The 22,363-nt window shown below is 39.0% G+C and overlaps 1 protein-coding gene across 1 annotated transcript in view; it reads right to left on the bottom strand.

The window, feature by feature from the left end:
• DHX33 (DEAH-box helicase 33) overlaps window positions 1-22,363 on the bottom strand; it is a 380,923-nt gene that overhangs the window by 278,608 nt on the left and 79,952 nt on the right. Inside the window, exon 4 of the mRNA XM_044054042.1 lies at window positions 21,272-21,442. Coding sequence (XP_043909977.1) covers window positions 21,272-21,442 — 171 coding nt within the window. The remainder of the gene's footprint in view (window positions 1-21,271; window positions 21,443-22,363) is intronic.

Raw genomic sequence — 22,363 nt, 5'->3', positions numbered from 1 at the left:
ATATATATATATATATATATATATTTTTTTTTATCCAAGATGGGGTTCTACTCTTTTAGTCCATCATAGATATATGCTGACCCTAAGCCTTCTACTGCCTAGAAATCAGAAAAATACGTTGCGTCTGGAATACATTATGGACCTATGGTTCTGTTTTAGTCTTCATCTCTCATTTGCATTCAAGCTTCTTTCTATAAGGTCTTTGTACTCAGACAGCCGTTCTTTCATTTTGCCTCATACTAGTATATGGCACCATACCACTGTCTATTAAATGCTTCATCTCTTCAACCATTTCTGAGGGAACTCTAAAATTAGACTTGGTCACTTTTCATGTTGCACTTCGGTTCCTTCTGCCTGGAACACAGTAAATGCAAAGGGTTTACCACAAAGACAGATATCATCGATTTCACTCCTTGGTGGCATCAAGGATATAATTTATCCTCTTCCAGCAACTGCTATTTGCTTCATGTTCAGATGTGTTCAGGGATGCAGGAGACAGATGGCCAACCCATAATCCTTGACTATTCTCCTCTGTCTCCATGGGTGTGCTAGATAGGTATGGCCCTAGGTGTACTAGAAAACATGGCAACCCAAAGTTCTTGACTATGCCCTGCACTTCTCTCTTTCAGGAAAGGTTCTCTTTTTGAGGCATTGCCTACATTCCTCTTTTTAGAATGAGGATATCTATATAGCTAGCTAAGTACCTTTTACATTTCACCCCAATCTTATTCTTCAGAGATGATGATCTCAAGCTATTCACTATAATTTCCTTTTCATTTTCCCGTCTTAGTTAATTGGCACCGAGCTTTACATTCATCGTTTCTAGGTTCGTCTCTTCTTTCTGTTCAAACAGGGCATGGTTTTGTGAAAAACAATTCTTCAAAGGGACCTATCAGTAATTATCCACTACTACTATCATCATATACTTCTTGGAGCTTCTTTAGATTTTAGAAATCTACTCCGGTCTTAAAAAAAAAAAATTATATCCTCAGTAGTCGCAACTTTTAAAATGACCAACTAACATCAGGTATAACAATCCCTTTAAAAGGCCTTCATCCATTTCCCTTACATTAGTGGTATTGAAAAAGTACTGGTAATTTACTTCTTGGCCAACATTTCTGGCTCACTCCCTTCAGACAGCTTTTGTCTAATCTCTGCCTTATTTCAGGAGATCTCTGAAGTCAAAAAGTATTCAGAAACTTCTGTCCAAACATCTGTATCATACCCTGTGTAAAAGGGACACCAGCTAGCAGAAAGCTCTTCTTGGAAACATTTTTCAGTTGAGTGCTTTCTTAAATTCTATATGCATTTTTATGCCTGGCATAAGAATGTCTAGCTCCTATTACTTTACTTTTGGTCTTCCTTGAAACAATTAGCATAGAGGATTATGCTGCATAAACCATCATTTGTAGTGGTGTCAAATGAGGACACTTGTCTTACTTATTCCTGAAGATAGAAATCTATGATGTCAGACAGCAAGGCATATTGCCACCTTCAAGAATTAACCTTTCCTCCATCACCCTTGTTTTGTGATCTACTGGCATCTATCAACATTTACTAGTCTGGCAGATTTTTCTTGGTCAAAAATGACAAACAAAAGGGGGCTATTCTGCATTATGTGATAGGAGCTTGAGTTAGCAGCCTGGGAAAATTTTAGGTGCAGAGTGGTCCTAGCACTTTAAGATGGAGATCTGTTCACAGATCTAACATTATGCAAACTCAAGTTCATCCATATGTCTGCTCATCCATTCATCCTCCCATTTTCTGACAACCTGCTTTATCCTTTACAGAGTCTATCCCAGCAGTTAACAGGCAACAGACACTAAAACACATTCTGAACAGAGAGCCAGACTATTACATATTCGCCACTTTCACAATTCACACTAATGGTCTGGTGTATCAGTATCACCTATCACTCTGCTCCCACTATTTAAAATGTTCAGACCAATATGTCAAGTCTCTCCTCATGTATCACCCCTTCCCCTCACCTTTCCATCCAGACATCCTTCTCTTGTTTTTATTAGCCTACTGCACCTCTTCCTAAAGCCCACCCTCCAGAACTGGCCAGTACACCATCAGTGGTCTCACTGGCGTTTTGTGAAGCAGGATAATCATCTCCCTGTGCCTAGAGTAAATTTGTTTTGCCATGCAGTTTGGCAACTGATTCAGCTTTGCTGCTGCTTTCTCACTCTGTTCCTAATTATTCTTCCCTGCTAGGACAATTATGCAGAAATCCTTTCAGAAACCTTTTCCTTTTGCTACTGACTGCAGATTAACACCACCCTGCACATTCTACATATGTATTATCTTTTTACATACGTTATGTAACAGCATACACTTGTTGCAATTGTATCAGCATTAAATCTCAGCTGCCATCTGTACATCCTAGCTGTGGACTCCCAAAGTCTCTGTTTAGAATGACCCCTCCATTCCTATTTTAGGGACATCTACAAAGAAAATACTGTTGTGTAGGCAATGTAACATAGCAGTGGATGTTAAGACTGTGGTCACTGCTGCAATCATGACATTAGGAATCTCTGCCACAGACCAAGTCTGACATCCAGCCTAACCTTCAGAACTGAGCACAGTGGTCACATTTCTCAAATGCCTTCACTTACCCTGTATATAGGTGGCAGCTGCCCATATCATCTTTTGGTTGTCTCTTAACCCTCATCAGGTCAATATTTGGTTTAAATAATTCTGTTAGTACTCAAATTTCCTAAAAGATATGTGAACTAAAGAATCCACGCCCTCACTATGTTAGAAACCTAGGAGGAAACTCCCAGATATGCTCAGAATTAGTTCAAAATGATGTGAAGATTACTGAACCTACACACATTGCCAACATACTGGCTGACAGGTTCAGTGCAAACTTCTCCCCCCCCTCCCCCCCAAAAGGAGAGATATCTATACCAGAGGATTGTAGCCCCCCCAAACATATCCAACGCCCAGGTGAGAACTGCTCTCTCCAAGGCAAAAAACACAGCATCCATGGGACCGGATGGTGTCCCCGGCTGTGTGCTCCACGAACTCAATGAGGAATTAAACCCGCAGTTAGGACAGCTGTTTAATCTTAGCCTCACCTCAGGATACGTGCCAAGGAGTGGCGCCACGGCGACTGTGGTCCCACTTCACAAGGGCGGTGCCTCCACCGACCCTGGAAATTACTGTCCCATTAGCTTGACAAGCCTTATCTGCAAAGCCATGGAGAGGATCATAATGGAACTCATAAATAAAGACATAGGGAACTTGCAGACTTTGGATCCAACCCAGTTTGGCTTTGTCAAAGGCAGATCATGCCTTTTAAACTTGGTTGACTTTTTCGAGACAGTCACCAAGGCCATTGAGGAGGGAAAGGCAGTCCATACAGCCTACCTCGACCTGGCAAAGGCCTTCGACACAATACCCCACTCAGATATCATCTAAAAACTCATCAGCTTGAATGTAAACCCATACATCACAAGATGGGTTGCAAACTGGCTAAGTGACAGAACCCACAGGGTCAGAGTTTCTGGAGCCATGTCAGACTCAAAGCTTGTCACAAGTGGTGTCCCACAGGGCTCAGTCCTGGGTCCACTCTTGTTCGGCATCTACTTTTCTGAAGTACAAGCAAACACAGGAGGGTTATGGCTGACAAAGTTTGCAGATGACTGCAAACTGGGCCATAGTCGAAAACACATCTGACACAGATATCCTTCAGAAGGGCCTCACAGAGACGGATAACTGGTGCCAGAGCCATGGCCTAAAGTTAAACGCCAAGAAATACATAGTCATACCCTTCGGGAAAAACAAGGTTACCCCTAGCTACCATATAGGTGGCAATCCACTGAGCACAGAAGAAGTCATCAGGGATCTGGGGACCCAGGTTGACAGTAGCCTTTCGTTTGACACTCATGTTGCTAACGTAGTTAGGAAAACCTTCTACATTGCCCACCTGATCATGAAGGGATTCACATCTAGATCAAGGGAGGTCATCGTCCCCCTGTACTCATCACTCATTAGACCTATGATTGAGTACAATGCCCCATTCGGAATGTATCTGACCCGACACCTGCAGCAGCTGGAAAGGCCCCAAAAGTTCCTCACCAAAAGGATAAAGGGTCTCAAAAATATGTCTTATGCTGCCCGATTGAAAGAACTCCAGCTCTATTCAGTCTCATACCGCTTGCTCAGAGGTGACCTGTGCCTGACATATAAGGCCATGTCAAACCCAGATTTGATGAATATGCTTCACCTCAAAAAATCTAGATCCCTCAGAACCACAAGGGCGGGAGACTTAAACCTTGACACGGTTATTAATAGAACATGCTGGAGGGACAGATTCATCACCCAGAGACTCCCTATGCTGTGGAACAAAATCCCGGTACATGTGAGGCAGAGCACCTCGCTGGCCTTGTTCAAGAGGAATCTTGACCAATGGATGGGAGATTGCAGATATACCCCAGGGATTACTTCAGTGTCACTGCTTGACAGAGGCACAGCAAAATAATAGGCATAGTTTTATTCAAACTAAAGGGGTGGCGAAAGCCACATAACTATGGGCTAGGCTTATAAATGCCCTTGGGCAGATAGCCTAGTATGAACCTATGAACCTATAAGAAAAACTATAGGAAACGGCCAAAAGATTAAGGATAAGGAAAAAGAAAAAAAAAAAAAAAAAAAAAAAGGCAGCGGGTACCTATCATGGTCCCCAACTGTCTTGAGCAGAGAAAGGGTTGGGAGGGAATAGTGAATGCAACAATCACCATACTTAAACATCTACTACTATGGCAAGTTGTTTACACAACTACATTATGTGTTGGGCAGTGGTAAATAGGTTAAGTAATGAACAGATTATGTGCATCTGTCCTCTTAATATGAGCTTTCTAACTACTTTTAAGAGTCAGGTTGACACAGGATAATTCTAAATACAAGGCATCCTTGCATAGATTTTGAATGTATAGTGTAAGCCTTAATACATCATGAAAACTCAGAAAAATGCAGTCCAAACTGATACAAGGTGTGACATGAGAATATGCATGCAGTACATGCAAAAGAACATTGTCTGCTTACGTAGACATGTGATAAGGGAAACTGAGTAAAAACTGACGCATCATAATTTCACCTGCCTGGTAACAGACCACATGACAAGCAATCTTGGGACACTATCAGTAGCAAATACTTCATTTGTAAATAAATGTAAGGGAGGCAGGGTTAGTTTTTCCAGCATAAAATTAAAATGCTAGGCTTGAACCAGGTTTCTCCTAGGAGGTCTGGGGTGGAAAATATCCTTTGGGATTTGCCTAATGACCAGTACGAATACCAGAGGGGGCTATCTATTGGCAGGTATGGAAGGTAGAAATGGATGAAACATGTACCTTCACAGTTGTATACGCTAGGCCAGTAGAAAACAGATCACTACCATGTCTACTTGTTTTGGGTGCTGGGGCATCCTATGGTATCAAGCAGAGAAAAATCTTTGAGTAAAATACTTTTGTCTTTTGCCTGGACAAAACAGGTTCTATAGTACCATGTGTTAGCATTTCTGCTAGGATGGGGCCAAAAAGGTACTACTGTTTTCTTTTTGGAACAGGTGGTATGCCTTTTTGTGGGCTTACAAGAAACTGAAGCTGTAATCTTTAGAGACAATTCTTACCGTCCATTAGTCTGTAGTTGTGTCTGCCCAATACTGGTAATAAGAGGCTTACTAACTACCTATCTTATGGCAGTGTAGAAATAGGGGTAACTGCTACAGAGGCCTAGGGTGTGGGAAGGGAATAGGCTGGAAGGGTCACAGATGCTCCCTGCTAGGGACTGAGCCCTGGAGGTTATCAGACCTCCCACTTTTTTCTTCTTCCAATTTCCTATTCTGTGAGACCTTCTTACCTTTTGGCTGTTCATCACTATCCTGTCCCTGTTTCTGTTGTACTTTGGAAAGGGGTTGAAACATGCATCTCAAAACTACATGGCTTTCCTTCGGTCTTTCAGCATTTTGAAAGCACTGTAGTAAGGGAACACAATGCCTGCCCAAAAATCACTACAGAGTCGTGCTTTCACATTCTCAGACAGGGACTTGGTCCTTAACAAAATGTCTCATGATGACTAACCCAACAGAAGCAGCTCTAAATGCTGAAGTCACACAATCATATCTACATCTGTAAATTAGTCTGGACTAAGCTGAGGATAAATGTCCTCAAGGATTTACAAACTACAAACTACAAACTATCCTGGAGTAGACTGAAGACATGCTCATGGTATTTCAAAATGTGGGTCTGGCAGTTTAAGGCCCTAAAAGTCAGGGTTGCTGAGGTAAGTACTTCGTTCCCAAATATGTCAGGTAATCTACCTTCCCTACATTTGGGATCAATACTGTACTCATGAGCAAGTCTTGCTCCCTCAGAAGACTCCAAGGACACTTAAGAGTCTGTAATCGGATTATTACACCACAAAGGTATGAGGGTGCTGCAAATGTATTGAATTGATCAGGCCACTTGTGGGAAGGTGCTGGGCACCCGACTACAGAAAAGTAGCCTCAGAGACGCTCAATACAGCTTCTTTTTCTTCACCCTCATGGCAAGTGACAGTCAAGCCACCTCAGTTATTTGAATTGTACTTAAACCAAAGTTCCATTCTGGTGAAACCCTCATGTTCCCATGCCTAAAAGGTCTCCTATTAGGACAGCTCCTGCACTGAGAAGGCTGCCACTCCTCATGCAGTCTCTTGGGGTTTGATACATGCCAGACAAGTAGGTGAGATGGACCAGCAGAGAAGCTACCATACTTCTGCATGAGGAATGTTTCTCTGGCCTAGATCCCTGCCCCAATTGCTAATGTCACTCTGTGAGCTGAGTGGGCAATGGGAGGATCATTCCATAATCAAGTACGCTTTCTCATTCCCCCCACCAGAGTCTGACATCTATTCCTTTGAGCCCTAGCCTTTGTCAGGGCCAACTGGATGACATCCAACACAGTTCCCCACCTTCCGGTACAGACATAACTATCTTCCTTGTCATTGTCAGGCACCTAAGCCATTAATCAAGGGTGTGTTGTCTGGGCTTCATCCTTCTCTTGGAATGTCACTCTGGTGCCATAGGGAGGGCTTCTTGGATTGGAGAAACAACTAGAGCTTTGGGAAGCAGCAGTCCTAGAAGGTCCAAGTATTGCTTCTGGGAAACAGAGGCCTCATGCGATTCCACTGGAAATGATGCCTTGTGAGAGACAGAAGTGACAAGTTCCATGGCTGCCACCTTTACATCCTGCCATTTATTGATAAATAAAGCCACACCGCTGTGTAATACATAGGCACCTCTTGTTTTGTGTAGTCACACTCCATTTAACAAGCCAAACACAGAAACAAGAACTTCAAATACCATATACTGTGACTGTAGGGCTGGCCTTAAGTGAAATATGACAAGGGTTCTATTGCGCTCTACCCACCTTCAACACCTCTTAGCCTGCCCCCCCGGTCTCCCCATCCTTGTCTATCCACACCATCCAGATTACATTTTCTTGTTTTCTAACCCTTTCCTACAATCTTAACACATTCTTACTGGTTGTCATTGCATTTGTAATAACTAAGGAGGAAATAATTTAAACTCAGATGGGAGTCTGGGGGCTGCTACACTCCATAAGACAGACTTCTGTGTACCCTTCTAATGTAAAACTGGAATTTAACAAATGGAATGCAGTAACATATCTGAACTTGATGCTATTATTACATATATATGGGTGTCTATATATTATACATGTAGCTATGCACATACATTACATATATCCACACATCTATCTCACACATGGTGTGCCTCCTTACTGCTACCTCCCAAAAAACATCTGGACATGTGTGTCATGTTCAAGTAGGAGTGATCATAGTAATGAATTTCCAACTCGTTGCTTCTAGACAGTATACTGCCAATAGACAACTGACAAGTGATAGTGACCTTCTGTTCACACTTCTGAGGTTTGATTGTGAATAACATTAAAGAAATAAAGACCACACTGTTCTCAGTCCACACTCAATCTATAGCAACCTCCTGTGCCCATCTCTAAACAGGGTTGGTTTTAGACTAGTTAGGACACAGGGCAGATGTCTCTACTAAGTCTACATCAAAATCCACTTATACAGCCAGGGAAGCTGAGGAGTGGTCTACCCCTACTACAAAGGTAGTCTGCTTCACAGGTCCTCAGCCATTCTCTTTTCTGTTTTGTCTCCCACTCTACATCCCTCTCCTCAAGTCAGTTATTGCACTGCTTAATCAGGTCTTACTTAGCTCTGCTCCCTCTTCATACTAGCACTGCTTCTGATTCTGAGAAGACTACAGTCCTCTAGCTCAAAGCATCACAGAGTGGGGTTCCTGGTATGCCAAACTGCCTTCTCCATAGTTTCTTTTGCCAAGCCATTTGTACACAAATGAACCATTAGGAACAACAGCATCCTTTCACTGGTCATCCCTTGGATTACAGCTTGACCTATACAGACTTGATTCAACTCTGCGACAGTCAGTGATTGTAGAGAATGCTGGACAATGTTATGACAAACATGACTAAGAATTTTTTTTTTTTGATGAAATACATTGCAGTCACAGTGAATTTCAGCACACACTAGAACTCACTGTTGTACCACTGGTTATATCTTGCATTTGTTTTGTAATTTCTGTTTTGAGTTGTAGCAAATACACTCTGTTGTAATGTTCATTACAAGGTGAAGTACACAGCTCCAATATAGGAACCCACTAGAAAACAAAATAAAAAATCATCGACCACTGTGTAGGTAGAAACGGCAATAAGGCACAGACCAGGAACTTGAAGCAGAAAGAATTTATTTCAGTAAAAAGCACACCGACTGAGCGCTTTCACCAGTAAAACTGGCTTCTTCAGAGCCGACTCTGAAGAAGCCAGTTTTACTGGTGAAAGCGCTCAGTCGGTGTGCTTTTTGCTAAAATAAATTCTTTCTGCTTCAAGTTCCTGGTCTGTGCCTTATTGCCGTTTCTACCTACACAGTGGTCGATGATTTTTTATTTTGTAATGTTCATTACAACCCAGGCTGGGCCAGCAATTGGTCATGCTTGCTTAATGGTCTACTGTGGTAAACAATTGAAAAAAAAAAACTTTATTCTAGTAGCATAACTGCTGATCACCTTGTGTGTGTCTGTCAAGAAGTGCAGAATAACAGTGAGACATTCAGTTTACTGTCTTGTATAAAAATCACACAGTAAAAGTGCAAAAAACTAACATTTGCCATTTAGGTAGAAATGTTGTTGTTGTGTCTTTCGGCTTTTCCCGGTTAGGGGTCGCCACAGCGGAACTCCGGTCCGCTAATGATTGGCAGTAGATTTTTACGTGCCGAGTTGCCAGCTCTGACACACAACCTTCAACGAAGGTATGCCCATTCACACGTCTCTACGCAGAAGACTCTTAACTGAGAATCGAACCGGACAACGTCTTACTGTGAGGTGACAACGCTACCGCAGCACCACCATAGTCGTAACGTCTACTTTCTGTAAAAAATATTTAAATTAATACTATTTATAAGGGGGCTGATTCCTTCCTTAATCCCCCTAAGCAGAAATTAAGGTGGTGCAGTCCTACTTGCATATATTGAGGAAAACACAGTTTGCATACATTACTTACCACTGATGTGACTAAACTGGCAGGAATCTGGTATAGAAGGCAAATGCATGTGCATCATATTCATAAAATGCAAATGCACAGGGTTGAGCATTCTTAAATCACCAATCTCCACTCGGCTAACTTTCTTCCCTTAATCCCTCTCAAAACAGTTGCCCACCACTACAACCCCAGTGCCATCTATCTGCTAACTTGCTGCTTTGTGCCATTGCATGATTTACATTTCTCACACTCACAATCAAATGGTAACTTGTTAAGCTGGACTTTATCCCATATGGTAAGCTGTGCTTAGCTACTTGATCTCTCCTCTTTTACTACATTTCCATTTTAGCTCCTACCCAGAGATTCCTTTACCTTCACTGTCCTTCACCACCATCTGGTGTATTTTTTTTTTGTTACCAGCTTCTTCCTTTATCCCCTTCCCACTGCCCATGCATCCATCCTTCTTTGTCTGCTTATTTCGTTTGAGCTGTTTTCCATCTTCCACCTCCCCTTCCTAACTCATCCATTCCCCCACCTTCTTATATGTCTGCATCTTTCCCTGCCATCATCTTGAGTTTTGGCATGTACTGCTCTGCCTCTTATTCACCTAGCATTTCCCTACCTGCCTCCATGCCCATCTTATGTATCCTCCAGTCCTACACTGTCTAGCTTGTCAGGACACAAAGTAGTTCCCTCAATTTCTACACCAAAGTCTTAAGCATATTTTACACCCACTCACTAACACAGATCTCCAGGTCACATTGTTGTCCTGCAATCTGCACACCTAACCTACATTTCTTAATATGCTCTGCCACCTCTTCTGCCTTTCATCCCCTCCTTCCATATTATCCTCGGTCTTGTTCATGATTTCATCTTGCCTCTATCCCCATTATTTTGATACTCTGATCCACAGACATTACCTACATGTCTGCCTAAGCCCTTGTCTTCTTGGTCTGCTTTCTTGCAACCTCTTCTTTTCATTCCATTTTCCCTCTGTGTTCTCCAGAACTGTGAAAAAAATACGGTTGTGTCTGAAGTACTCCTGATCTGTTTCATTCAAAATGCCACAGGAAGAACAAAGTAAAAAAAAATACTGCACAAAATACTTGCAGGCATATGGACAAAAGGGCATCCTGTAATAAAGTACAAAGAAAGGAGAGAAACTATTTATGATGGCTGAGCAACAAAGATCTTAAAACGCCGAAACTGTTGTAAAACTGAAGAACAGTATAGACAGACACATTAATAATCTTAGAACAAGGCAGAGAGATTTCAAGAAAAATATGACACTGGAGTCATCTTCTGGACATAAGCAAAGCAAACTGTGGGATTACTAGTTCCAATTTGTATAAAATAACAATAACACTTTTTATTTAAGTAAAATACAAAAAAAAGACACAATCTGGAATAGTGTTACTAATGAAAATATATATGACCACTTACTACTCACTTTCTGAAATGGAACTGGCAGTCTTGGGGCTACATTCTACTCAGAACAAAAACTCATATCAGTGGGAAGCCAAGGCTTCTTTTCTGTGCATCTGAGAAACAAAGGAAAATCTGAGCTATGAAACTTCACTGTCTCCTATAGTAGGACTTCTGATCCAAAGATAGATTTCCCTGCATAAGCCTCAATGACTACTTCAATGTCAAATCAGCTCCATTCAATGACTCTGAGTACTGAATGATGTGCCTAACAAGCTATACTGTTCTTACAAAGCATCACAGTTCCCTGGCAAAAGACACACATTCATTCCCTTCTGGAGAGGCTGGCAATTTACTGAAGATTATAAACAGAGTTAAGAGCTGTCCTTAAAGGTAGCAACAAACGCACTTTGTGTATATAAACCTAAAATGAAGAATATGCTTCCTTATGCAATACTTCTAATATGCAGTATGAAAGTTCTCACATTTTATAGCAGTATGGCTTTTAATGTGGAAAAAGAACAGCTGTCAAAGACTATATTGTGCCAAGTATGATGACAAATATATGCTAGACATCTGTGTTATGCCAGTAACAACAGATTCTAGATTAAGCAAGTTGTTCTAGAAATTTATCACACTTTATACTGATAAAAAAGAAAAATAAGAGGAACGGAGACTTTACACTTGTGAAAGTGGATAACACAGTATGAAGAAATTGGGAGAGATTACAAAGTGGACAAACCCTTAAAAAACTGTTGAGCTTTCCATGAAGCTACAAGCAAGCTGATTTGATCATATGCCATAATAAATTCCATAAATCCTTAGAGGTATGATAGGACGTGTGTGTGCGTGTCTCTTTCTCCTTCTCAAGCGAAAACCAAAATAAAATGGGCAAACGTAGTTACAGCCCAGTAAAATTGCCATTACCTTGACTTTCTCAGAGAAAAAAAAAAGACAGACAGGATTATGACTGGAAGTGAATACCAGCTTTAACCAGATTATGTTATTACTACAGAAAATATGAACTGCTGGCTCTCATCCAAAATAAACAGTCTGTAAAAACTGATCTTTTTTATTTTAAACTACCAGTGGGAAATCAGTTCCAGAAACTGGAAGCAATCCACTCACTACTCCATGCCAGTTCTTAATAATTAGACATAATTTTCTGCATCTGTATTGTCAACAGTTGAGTTCATACCAAATAATTGTTTATGGCAGCTTGACTAAAGTTCAGTCACAGCACATGTGCATTCTTCAGTTTTATACCATCTTAAAACATTTAATCAGCAAAGCCTTGGAAACAATATGGCTAGGAAAGTAACTTCCGTGTTATCACATGCATACACAGCAGGTATCCTCCTATTAAAACATAAATGTATGTTTGTGCCTCCCCCTTATGCATTCCACAAGTCTGACAACTTTGGCAATGGTTTCCTCTTCCTTACATGTATATGTAGATCTACATATGATGTTTTGCATGCACAAAGTGTGTGTGTGTGTGTGTGTGTGTGTGTGTGTGTGTGTGTGTGTCAGAATACGCTTCTGTGTATGAATATAGATAAATATATATTAAACAGACTCATACACACCTCTATACGTACACACAATTCAAATCTATTATATGCATACATGCCAACATTTCTGTGTTTACGCGATATATGTGTCCATACTGAAATATCAAGGTGAACTTGCATTGTGATTTAATATAGTAATCTTAAATTATCGAACTTTCACCTATCAAAATACACAAAGTAAGGGTTTCTGCTTTGGGGGTGTCAACCTACATCTCCCACATCTTTAAATATACTAACTGCAAGACTGCAAAACTGTGGAGATTAGCAGAAATTTCCTTATCCCCACGATTATAATTATATACCATTCCTGTGAAATGAACGATCAATGTAATTTTTTCTAATGGAATAAATGTAGATGCAACACCAATCCTTTGAAACACATATCTTGTCTCGCCAGCATGTTTTATTTAATTCGCAAGCAAAGTTTAAATTCTTGGATCTACAGTTTCTGGTGCTATTCATTTTGTGGGTGTGAAAAAGTCCATCAGGGCTGTATATGAGGATGCTTTACATGCCAGGCATAAATCGCCTCTCAGTAACCTGTAGTAGACTGAGAACAGAGACAGGGCTTTAAGGCGATCTGCACAGGACAATGTGTTAATACCCAGGATTCTCTTGGTGAGGAGCATATGTGGGCATTCTAACTGTTGCATATGCCTGTTCAGGTACATGCTGAAGGGGGCACAGTACTCTATGTTCTGACTAATAAGGGCTGAGTAAAGTGGTACTAGAACTTCCTTGGAACTGGATCACATACCCTTACTTATTAGTTGGGTGACATAGAATTGATTTTCTTACTACCTTGGTTATGTGTTGGTTACAGGCCAGACTACTGTATACATACATTCCCAGATCCCTAACTATCGGGTAAACTTTTGTGTCTTATCAATGGATTAATTAACCTGGATGGATTTTTTCCCCAAAAGGCACTATAATGCACTTTTTTGGCATTGCATTTTAATCTGTGGCTTTGGCACCAGTGATTTGTCTGCATTAGAACCTCTTGCAGGATGTAAGTGTTGCGGTGGGGGGAGGTTCTATGATAGCTCCCAAACTGAAGTTGTCTACAAAACTTGGTGAGCCAGAGGCCCTTGACATTAGCCTTAACCTCGGAGAAGTAGATGCCAAACAGCAGTGGGTCCAGCACTAAGCCCCAAGGTAATCCGCTGATGGCCAATCTTCTTGACGGAGGTGGTCTCATCAATCTTGACTTCTTGGGTCCTATCTGTGAGCCAGATGGCAATCCAGTGAGTTATGTAGGGATTTAGGTCTAGTTCAGTGTGTTTACCAACAATAATGGAGTGGATTATTGTGCTGAATGGCTTAGCCAGGTCTTGGTAGGTGCTATGCACAGTTTTCCCCTCATCTATTACCTTGGTGGCCCTCTCAAAGAAGAATACCAGGTCAAGAAAGCATGACCTTCCTTTGAGAAAACCCATGGGTCCAGTGTCTGCAGCTTGCCAATGTCTTTGCTAATCATTGTCAAGATAATTCATTCATGGTTTTCCATTTTAGACTAGTAAGACTAATTGGCTTTAGTTTCCAGGGTTGGATGATGGTCCACCCTTGTGAAGAGGGATAACCATTGCAGTCCTCGATTCATATGCTACATCACCTGTTTTGAAGTTGTAAAGTGACTCAAGTATACCTCTCAACCTCTTAATGCAAGTCTGGATGAAGCCTAAAATAATGGGGGGACAAAGGGTCAAGAAACAGGGACAGGATTTTAATTATTGCTCATATATTTAGAAAGCTGCTAGAACAGAATTTGTCTTAGCATGCATTTTCTTGAAGGATATGAAGTCTGAAACGGAAATGTATGTCATTATTTAGTGACTTCACTCCTCAGCAATTTGCCATAAAAATGTATATTTTATGACATATAGACTAAAAATATGAGCCACAAATCTGGACATTCTGTGAAATCTGGATAGTTGAGATGTATGGACTTAAGTGGTCCTGATAGGTCATGTTCAAAGCTATTTAGGAGTCAATCCAAGACACTGTCTAAGCCCATTGAGGCTGTGTTTTTGACCTTATCAAGCGCTGCCATGACCTGCTCCCTGCTAATAGCTGGAAGGAGACAGCTTTGTGATCAGACTTCACCAGCAAGGACGTGACCGTGGGGGAGGGGGGCACCACTATCCCTTACTGGTGAGTACTAGTGTCCAATAGGTTTGAGCTTTGTGTTAAGTCCAGAAACAATGTGCCTGCAAGTTGAAGTCTATAGGGATGCAGCTGAAGACTCCCATGAATAGGATATTTGGTTGGATGGCAAGTGCCTCCAATTGGTCCATGTACGAGTTATAGAATTCTTGGGGCACAGATGGTGATCTATAGCTTGCTAGGATATAGTAAAATACTTTTATTTTACAGTGAATTGCATGTAGATGAACTATCAAGGGGACTTAGAAGGGAAAAAAAGGGTAGAGTCATAAAGAAATATACGAGAATATATGGAATGGAAGATGGAACCTTAAAAGCAGGAATCCAGACAGAATTTACATATTATTCCTTAAGGTACAATAACTGGGTTAGACTGGATAGAAATATTTCACAGGAGCATGGGTATTTAATTCAAAGCCTTGAAACACTATGCTATGGTAGATAGTAATATTGGGATGTATAGCTGTGGCAGTTGCTCCGTTTGTAATAAAATTAAGAATATGCATGGAATTAAAATAAATGGAAAGAAATATGTTGCTTTTGAGAGATTTGATTGCAGGTCATCTGGTGTAGTATATATTTTGGGATGTGATTGTGTCCCACCCATGTGGTATATTGGCCAGACTACCAGGAAGATTAAGATTCGCATTCTGGAGCATTTGGGTGATATAAGGAGGGGCAATTTGGAAAGTCCGGTGGCTACTCATTTTTGTAACATACATAATGGTAAAATTGACAGTTTCAGATTTAGTGTACTTGCTAGACCCCATTTGTGTATAGGGAACTTTAAAACTGCTTTGAATAAACTTGAACAGAGAATGATTATAGGGTATCATAATTTATTTCCCAAAGGAATGAATTTGGAAAATTAATGAAATTTATTGAAGTTGTAATTTTGAATATTATAAAGTATTTATTCAAAGTTGTGAATTCAAATTTGTGTATAGGAAACCTTAAAACTATTTTGAATAAAATTGAATAGAGAGTGATTTATAGGGCATTACATTTTTCCAAACGGAAGGAATTTAGAAAATTGATGAAATTTATTAATGTTGTAATTTTGAATATTATAGAGTATTTATTTCATAGTTATATTTTTGAAGAAAATGGTAAAAGGAGTACCAAACCACGATGGAAATAATGATGAATAAGTCCCAGTAAAATCCAACAAGAAAAGTCTTTATTATAAACCAAAAAGTAAGCGCTTTCACGTGGGTCCTCCCACGCTTCATCAGACAACATTACACACAAAATGCAGACCCTTTATATACTCCTTGCTAAAGCAGCAAGGCGGGAAATCAACCAATTAACCAAGCAATTAGCGTTTTTTTTAAAAACGGTTTGTAGTTAAACACATAGCTCAACTACATTCTTCTCAATTCAAAACACAATTTTAAAAAATGCATGACTGTTTAAGAAACTATTATCATTGTTGGAACCAAGCACTATATAGTTCACACAACGTTACTATATCGCTAGGCATTCAGAACGTATAATCGTAGTGTTGATGTCAACAAAAGAGCTCCAAGCAAACCAGCAATGAATTGTAATAACAAAGCTTGAATGAAGAAAAAGTATCACTTAAACTCATTTCTAAAGGGATCAATCTAGGACTATATATACGTTAATTTATAAAACACTTGCTTTCAAACGCAAGTCTCAAATATGATGGTATCATTACAAAATTAATATGATAAAAAATGCTAGAGCCTGATATACTTAAAACTCGTGGCTATATAACCCTATTAAATTCCTACACATGCAGAGTATGCAATTCCGACGATAGATTAACAAAAGAACATCATCAAGAATAACAGCTCCTAGAGCGATGCTTCGCGTAGACTAAGACATCACTCAAACACATAAAAGCATCTGATGTGAATATGAGTGTATAATTGTGCAGATAACATCGTGCATTGCTGCAACAATATTACATTAATCTCTAAATACTATACATATGCATACAGTTAGAATTCCTATGTCCCGTTGTTATATAAATCCATATAACATCGCATAAGCATAAATGCTTAAGGTATACGACTGAAAATATATGGTGATATTATATGGCAGGATAGAACTTAATAACACATCAAAATATGTGTCATGGACAAAAATACATGTATAACAAGCAACAACATATGTGTATGTATATCAATATAGATATAAAAAGCAAACTAAGAAAAGGAAACATTGTTATAAATGTATGTATAACTAGTGCTTAGATGAATAAAAACAATATTTAAAAGTGTCCAAAGTATAGAATGGAGCATATAATAACATACTCATATATATCACAACAGTAAAAAGATGATAAAACAAATAAAACACAAAATATAGCCTAAAGCTATAATATGATATTTAACTCAAGTATTGGTCTCAAGAATATGTAGACATTAAGTCCTAAAAATGTATGTGGGCCAAGTTGCATGATACATTTCAATCCTATCACTGATAGTTATATTTTTGTAATTATGTATAAGAATTTTGTTAAAAACGAACTAATTTATTCTTTAAAATAATGAAAAAATGTAAAAGAATACTATATTTGAAGTTTTGCACATAAATGTTTAGTGTTGAAGGGGTTAAAAAATGTTTGAAATAATTAATTGTTTAATTAATTGATTGATGCATATATAAAAAGAACATTCAAAATGTCTAAATGTGTCCCATTGAAGGCGAACTGCTGAGGTACCAGGACTGAATAAAGATGGATTAATGCCACTTCTGTGTTCCTTTCTCTGAGTGTTTTCGTGGTGTATTCTGAAGAATTTGTGGTTTGGCTTTCTGAGTATTATGGAGAGGTATTTAATTCAAAGCCTTGAAACACAGTCATTAACCAATTCACATCATGCAGTAATAAAGACTACATAAAGATGCAGTGTAATCAAATAAAAATGAGACACTGGTATTTTCCTGTTTATTTATTAAAAATAGAGGCATTTAAGTAATGGGTAGCATAAATGATTCAAGATTTATTACGAAAGATATACATTTCTTAAAAAGGGAGAGCTATGGAATATGATCAAATGAAAATGGAATATTAAAATATGGTAGAAATAAGACAGAAAAAAGATATGGGGAGAAATAATTAGGAATTATTTAGAGCGGACAAAGGTGAAAGTACTGTATACTAAAGGGAATCAAATAAGATGATGAATAAGTGCAGAGTGCTAAAGGGAAAATAAGGGAGTAGTTGGATATTATGCATAAGTTTTGAAAGGGCGCTTAATGTTAAGCAAGTACTTTTATTAAATTATCACTTAAGACAAAGAAACTTACATTAATATAACAGAAAACAAAACACATTAATAAGTTTCCATTTACTTACATAGTTATAAAAAAGAACATGTGATGAATAATGTATCAACAGGCCAACATTACATAAATTGCTCAATTCCTGCATTTCCTTAATCCTCTCTCCTCCTCCTGAACATTATTCAGCATGTATTGTTCCCCAAAGTTACATTTTTTTCCTCAGCAATTGTACCTTCCATTTTCCAAAGATCCCAATTCCAGTTCTTTTATCTCAGTTACAATATTCAGCACTTCCAATACAGTTGGTTTAGACTTTGCTTTCCATTTTCTAGTAAATGTTTTTATGGCAACCACCAGAATTAAACTTAACAAGACCTTATTATATGTAGGCAATTCATATCCTGTGTTTCAGCATAAAAAAATAATTTCCTAAGTTATACCCATTTACCCGCCCAATAATTCTGACGGACTACTCTGTAGGGAACTCTTAAAATCTAAAAAAAAAAAAAAAAAAAAATTTGAAGGCACCACGTACAGCCGTCTAACAGAATTTTATTAACATACAAGTCAAATGCTTTCATCCCAAACCTCTGGACTTCGGAACTGTTGCAACCCTATCTTTAACAAGTATATATAAAAATTAAACCCATTTCACGTGCTCCTGTTGGTCCAATCAAAATTCACATGTCAAAAACGTGAATGAAAATCATGTGACTCCAAACAGTACTACTAAACTTAAAAACACTATTGAAAATATTGGTAAAATGGACTCCCCCATCAATAATCCCTAAATTTTGATGGGAGAGTGTTTTTATCACAGGAGCGTGTGAATTGGGTTTAAATTTTTATACATACTTGTTAATGATGGGGTTGCAACAGTTCTGATGATGTCACGAGGTTTGGGCTGAAAGCACTTAACTTGATTTTAATAAAATTCCATTGGACAGCTGTACATGGTGTCTCAGAGATTGCATTTTAGAATTCTTAAAATCTGCCAACTCATTGAACCCAAATATATATTCCCAGTTATGTCTTTCTTCCTCGTCATACCTCCAACATTTGCTTTCTATCGGAGGAAAAATTCTTTGAACTCTGCTGGGGTTGTAAAAATACCTATGCAAACACTTCCAAGCAGAAATCCTAAACCTTCTGGACCTTGTTGCATACTTGGAAGCCAATCAGAGAGGAACCTTCTCACTTAAATTCTAGCTTCTTACCCTTCACATATCCTCTTAATTATCATTATTATTACACCAGGGAATGCAAAGGCTTTCATTTGCTTACTCATAAATAAAAGCTGCAATTTACTTGCTATTATGGCAGCACGAGCCAGTGATAGAACTTCACCAAAAGGTACCCAGTACAGAAAGTCCGTTAAGTATTCCTTAAAAACCATAAAACTCTTAGAAAGGGTTATAAACCCTTGAAAAACTAATATTCAGCTTAAAATACACAATATAATCTTATATTGTGAGCATAAAAAAAAGTACTGCAAAGCTGATTTTTTTAATGAAAATGCACACAAGCAAGTGATACAAGTACTGACAGAAAAGAAAATAAAGAAGGAAGAATAAAATAATCCAAAAACCTTTCTTATCTGAACTCAGGAGATCACAGCTGCCAGAAGGGGATAATCTTCTCACGGATCCTTCTTTTCCAGTGCCACTAGGAAAAAAACAGAGGGCTGTTGTCTACGGCCGTGAAGGACTATCCTGCTCTGGAAGTTGACTGGTCCTTCATGGCCACAGACAAGCAGGGGAGGAGTTTGATGCTTTGAGAGAATACCAGAGGGAGGGTAGTAGGGCATCACTACCCATATGCCAGTAAGGCAGTATGTTTGTTGAACTTTTTTTTCTAGTTTTAACTTTTCGAGCATCATCCTAGTGGAGGGCTTGTGTCACATAGCAAAATGGGCTTCTTCAGAACTCAGTTTTATGTATCTTCATACAACATTTTTTTTGTGTATGTTACTTTAAATAAGGAACAGTGTTCTGGATAAGTAGTCTACTGCAGTCTTATCTAAAGATAGGCTCTATTTAATAACCGTTGTATCAAATCATTCAATTTCTTCTAACTTGTGAATGTTACCCTAAGCCGGGGTAAAACAAAAGTACTGAGTTTTGTAGTAGCTGTCATACATTGATGCCCATGTTGTAAGGGACCACTTCAGGTCAAATTACCATTCCATTATCATGTCAGTGGCTTCAACATAAGTACCTTTCAGAACTCCTCACTTTAGCAGCATTAAGGGAAGACAGTGACCCACTTCTTAAACGGATTAAAACAAGATCATGGCAGCACAAATTTACCATAAATCTCTAGTAGTGCTAAGGTGTCAGCTTGGTCAGACTATGTGGGTTTACAAGTGTGTGACTGACTATATTTATTTAAGAGGGGCTAGATCTGACTGGGGCACAGATAAGGCAGTTCCATAGCAGCCATCTGACTCTAGTACCTTATAATACGGATTATCAGACTACAAATAAAAAACACTAGTAGCGAATGAGGTGTGGCTCACATTAACTGCAGACCAAGGCAACAATAGGGAGAATCTTAAGTGTGAAGCTTTAGGTCTACAGGACTACATGCTGTCATTTAAATCCTTTTCCATAGTGCATGCAATAGTGGGTTGGCAAACTAATACTTTAATATACTAGTAACAGTGGTGACATGCTTTTGGCTATCATGGATGGCATCACCACTATAAACATCTGAATTTGTTACTTACCATATTTACCTATTGAGAAAAATGACAATGCTTTAATTAACAATGACCCAGACAAGTCTCCTCCGACCCCCCCCCCCCACATTACGCTAGAACAAAATGCAAGTGCATGATGCATGTTCTCTGGATTCATTTCTCCATCATCTGATCTCAACCTACTTCTTCAGGCTACAAGTTTGTAATTGGCTTCTTTCTTCCAGCTACCAAAACCCAGAGAAAAAAAATTACTCATTCTGAATAATGTCAGCTAGAAAATATCTACTACAATTCAATCAAATTCATCCTTTGAAGAGCCAATAACTGGAGTTAATTCTGAAATGAGTCAGTCATTATTTGGAGAGAAGACAAATGCCAAATCTGTACATTGTAAGTACAACCATGCACTCTAAAGATGCAAGAATATATGCTTCACCAAAACAGCTGCACCTTATCAAATTCTATGACAGTGCCTGTACCCAATTAAATAACCATACACATCTGAATCAATCACTGTATAATGAAACATTCCAAAGTAACAAAAGTGTATTCATTCCACTACTCACCTGATGGATCTGAAACAATGAGACCAGAGCAGCATGAAGGTAATCACTCTGGGGCTGCTTGGTATAAAAAATCTGAATTGGGTGTTGTCGCCCCTCTAGGTACAGTACTGGAGCTTTGTTGAAGTACTGAGAGAAAAGGTCTACATCCACTGTCGCAGACATGATCAGTACCTAAAAGCAAACAGAATGTTTACCTGGTTTTAAGCCCAATATCTACATATGAAGACAAGAGGCAAACACACATACACACATAATGACTATGCCACGGATTTCATTTCACTTAAAAATTTCAGCTTTTTGCCCAGTTCTCTGAAAAGTTAAAGGACAGCATTTACTGCCAAGGGCTAAAACAAATGTTCCTATTTTTCCTTTTTCATTTTTATTTAACTATCATATCAGATTCCTATAGAACAGTCAAACTAAGACAGAATATCTGACATGAAGGCATGGAAGGAGGAACAGAGATGTTCTTATTTTCACACTGCATGCTACAATACAGTTCAAGCTCTTTCACAGCATGAGGAAAACATCTTGCTTCTTTCTGAAAGACCTGGTGTGAGCCAATCAACTTCAATAAGTGCAACAATGAGTAGACACTGTAAACACACCTGCAGTGATTATATGCTCAGTCCTGCTGACACAAATGTATGTGCAGTATTAACTATTTTAGCTACTGGGACCAGACAGCCATCTAAGGGGGACATGTTTGGGATACTGAAAACATTAACCTTGCAAATACTAAACCAGTTCCTTGATGTTATTTTACAGCTTGTGGGATGCATCTCTTAGTTTCCCAGGAGATCAGAGGAGAGAACTGAGATTTGGGAGCCATAATATAACCATGTTGCTACCATGGCCCTATCTAATCTAGATGACCAGAAATACATAAACAGGAAAGGTTTTTACTCCCTGATCTGCCCAGGTGATCTTTAATGTCCAGGATATTATAACGCATCTCTATGCTACCCAGACAGTGCACCTGATACACATACAAGGCATACTTCGGACCTATACCTGCAGTTTCTGCAAGGGAATTTTCCACAGGATAAGCTGGTCAGTAGGCGCACATACATGCCAGATAGACAGGTATAT

Source organism: Protopterus annectens, chromosome 13.part0 (assembly GCF_019279795.1).
Source record: "Protopterus annectens isolate FY-2018-M chromosome 13.part0, PAN1.0, whole genome shotgun sequence".
NCBI classification, from domain to species: Eukaryota; Metazoa; Chordata; order Ceratodontiformes; family Protopteridae; genus Protopterus; species Protopterus annectens.
The sequence above is the reverse complement of the archived record's forward strand: the minus strand, read 5'-3'. Positions and strand labels throughout refer to the sequence as shown.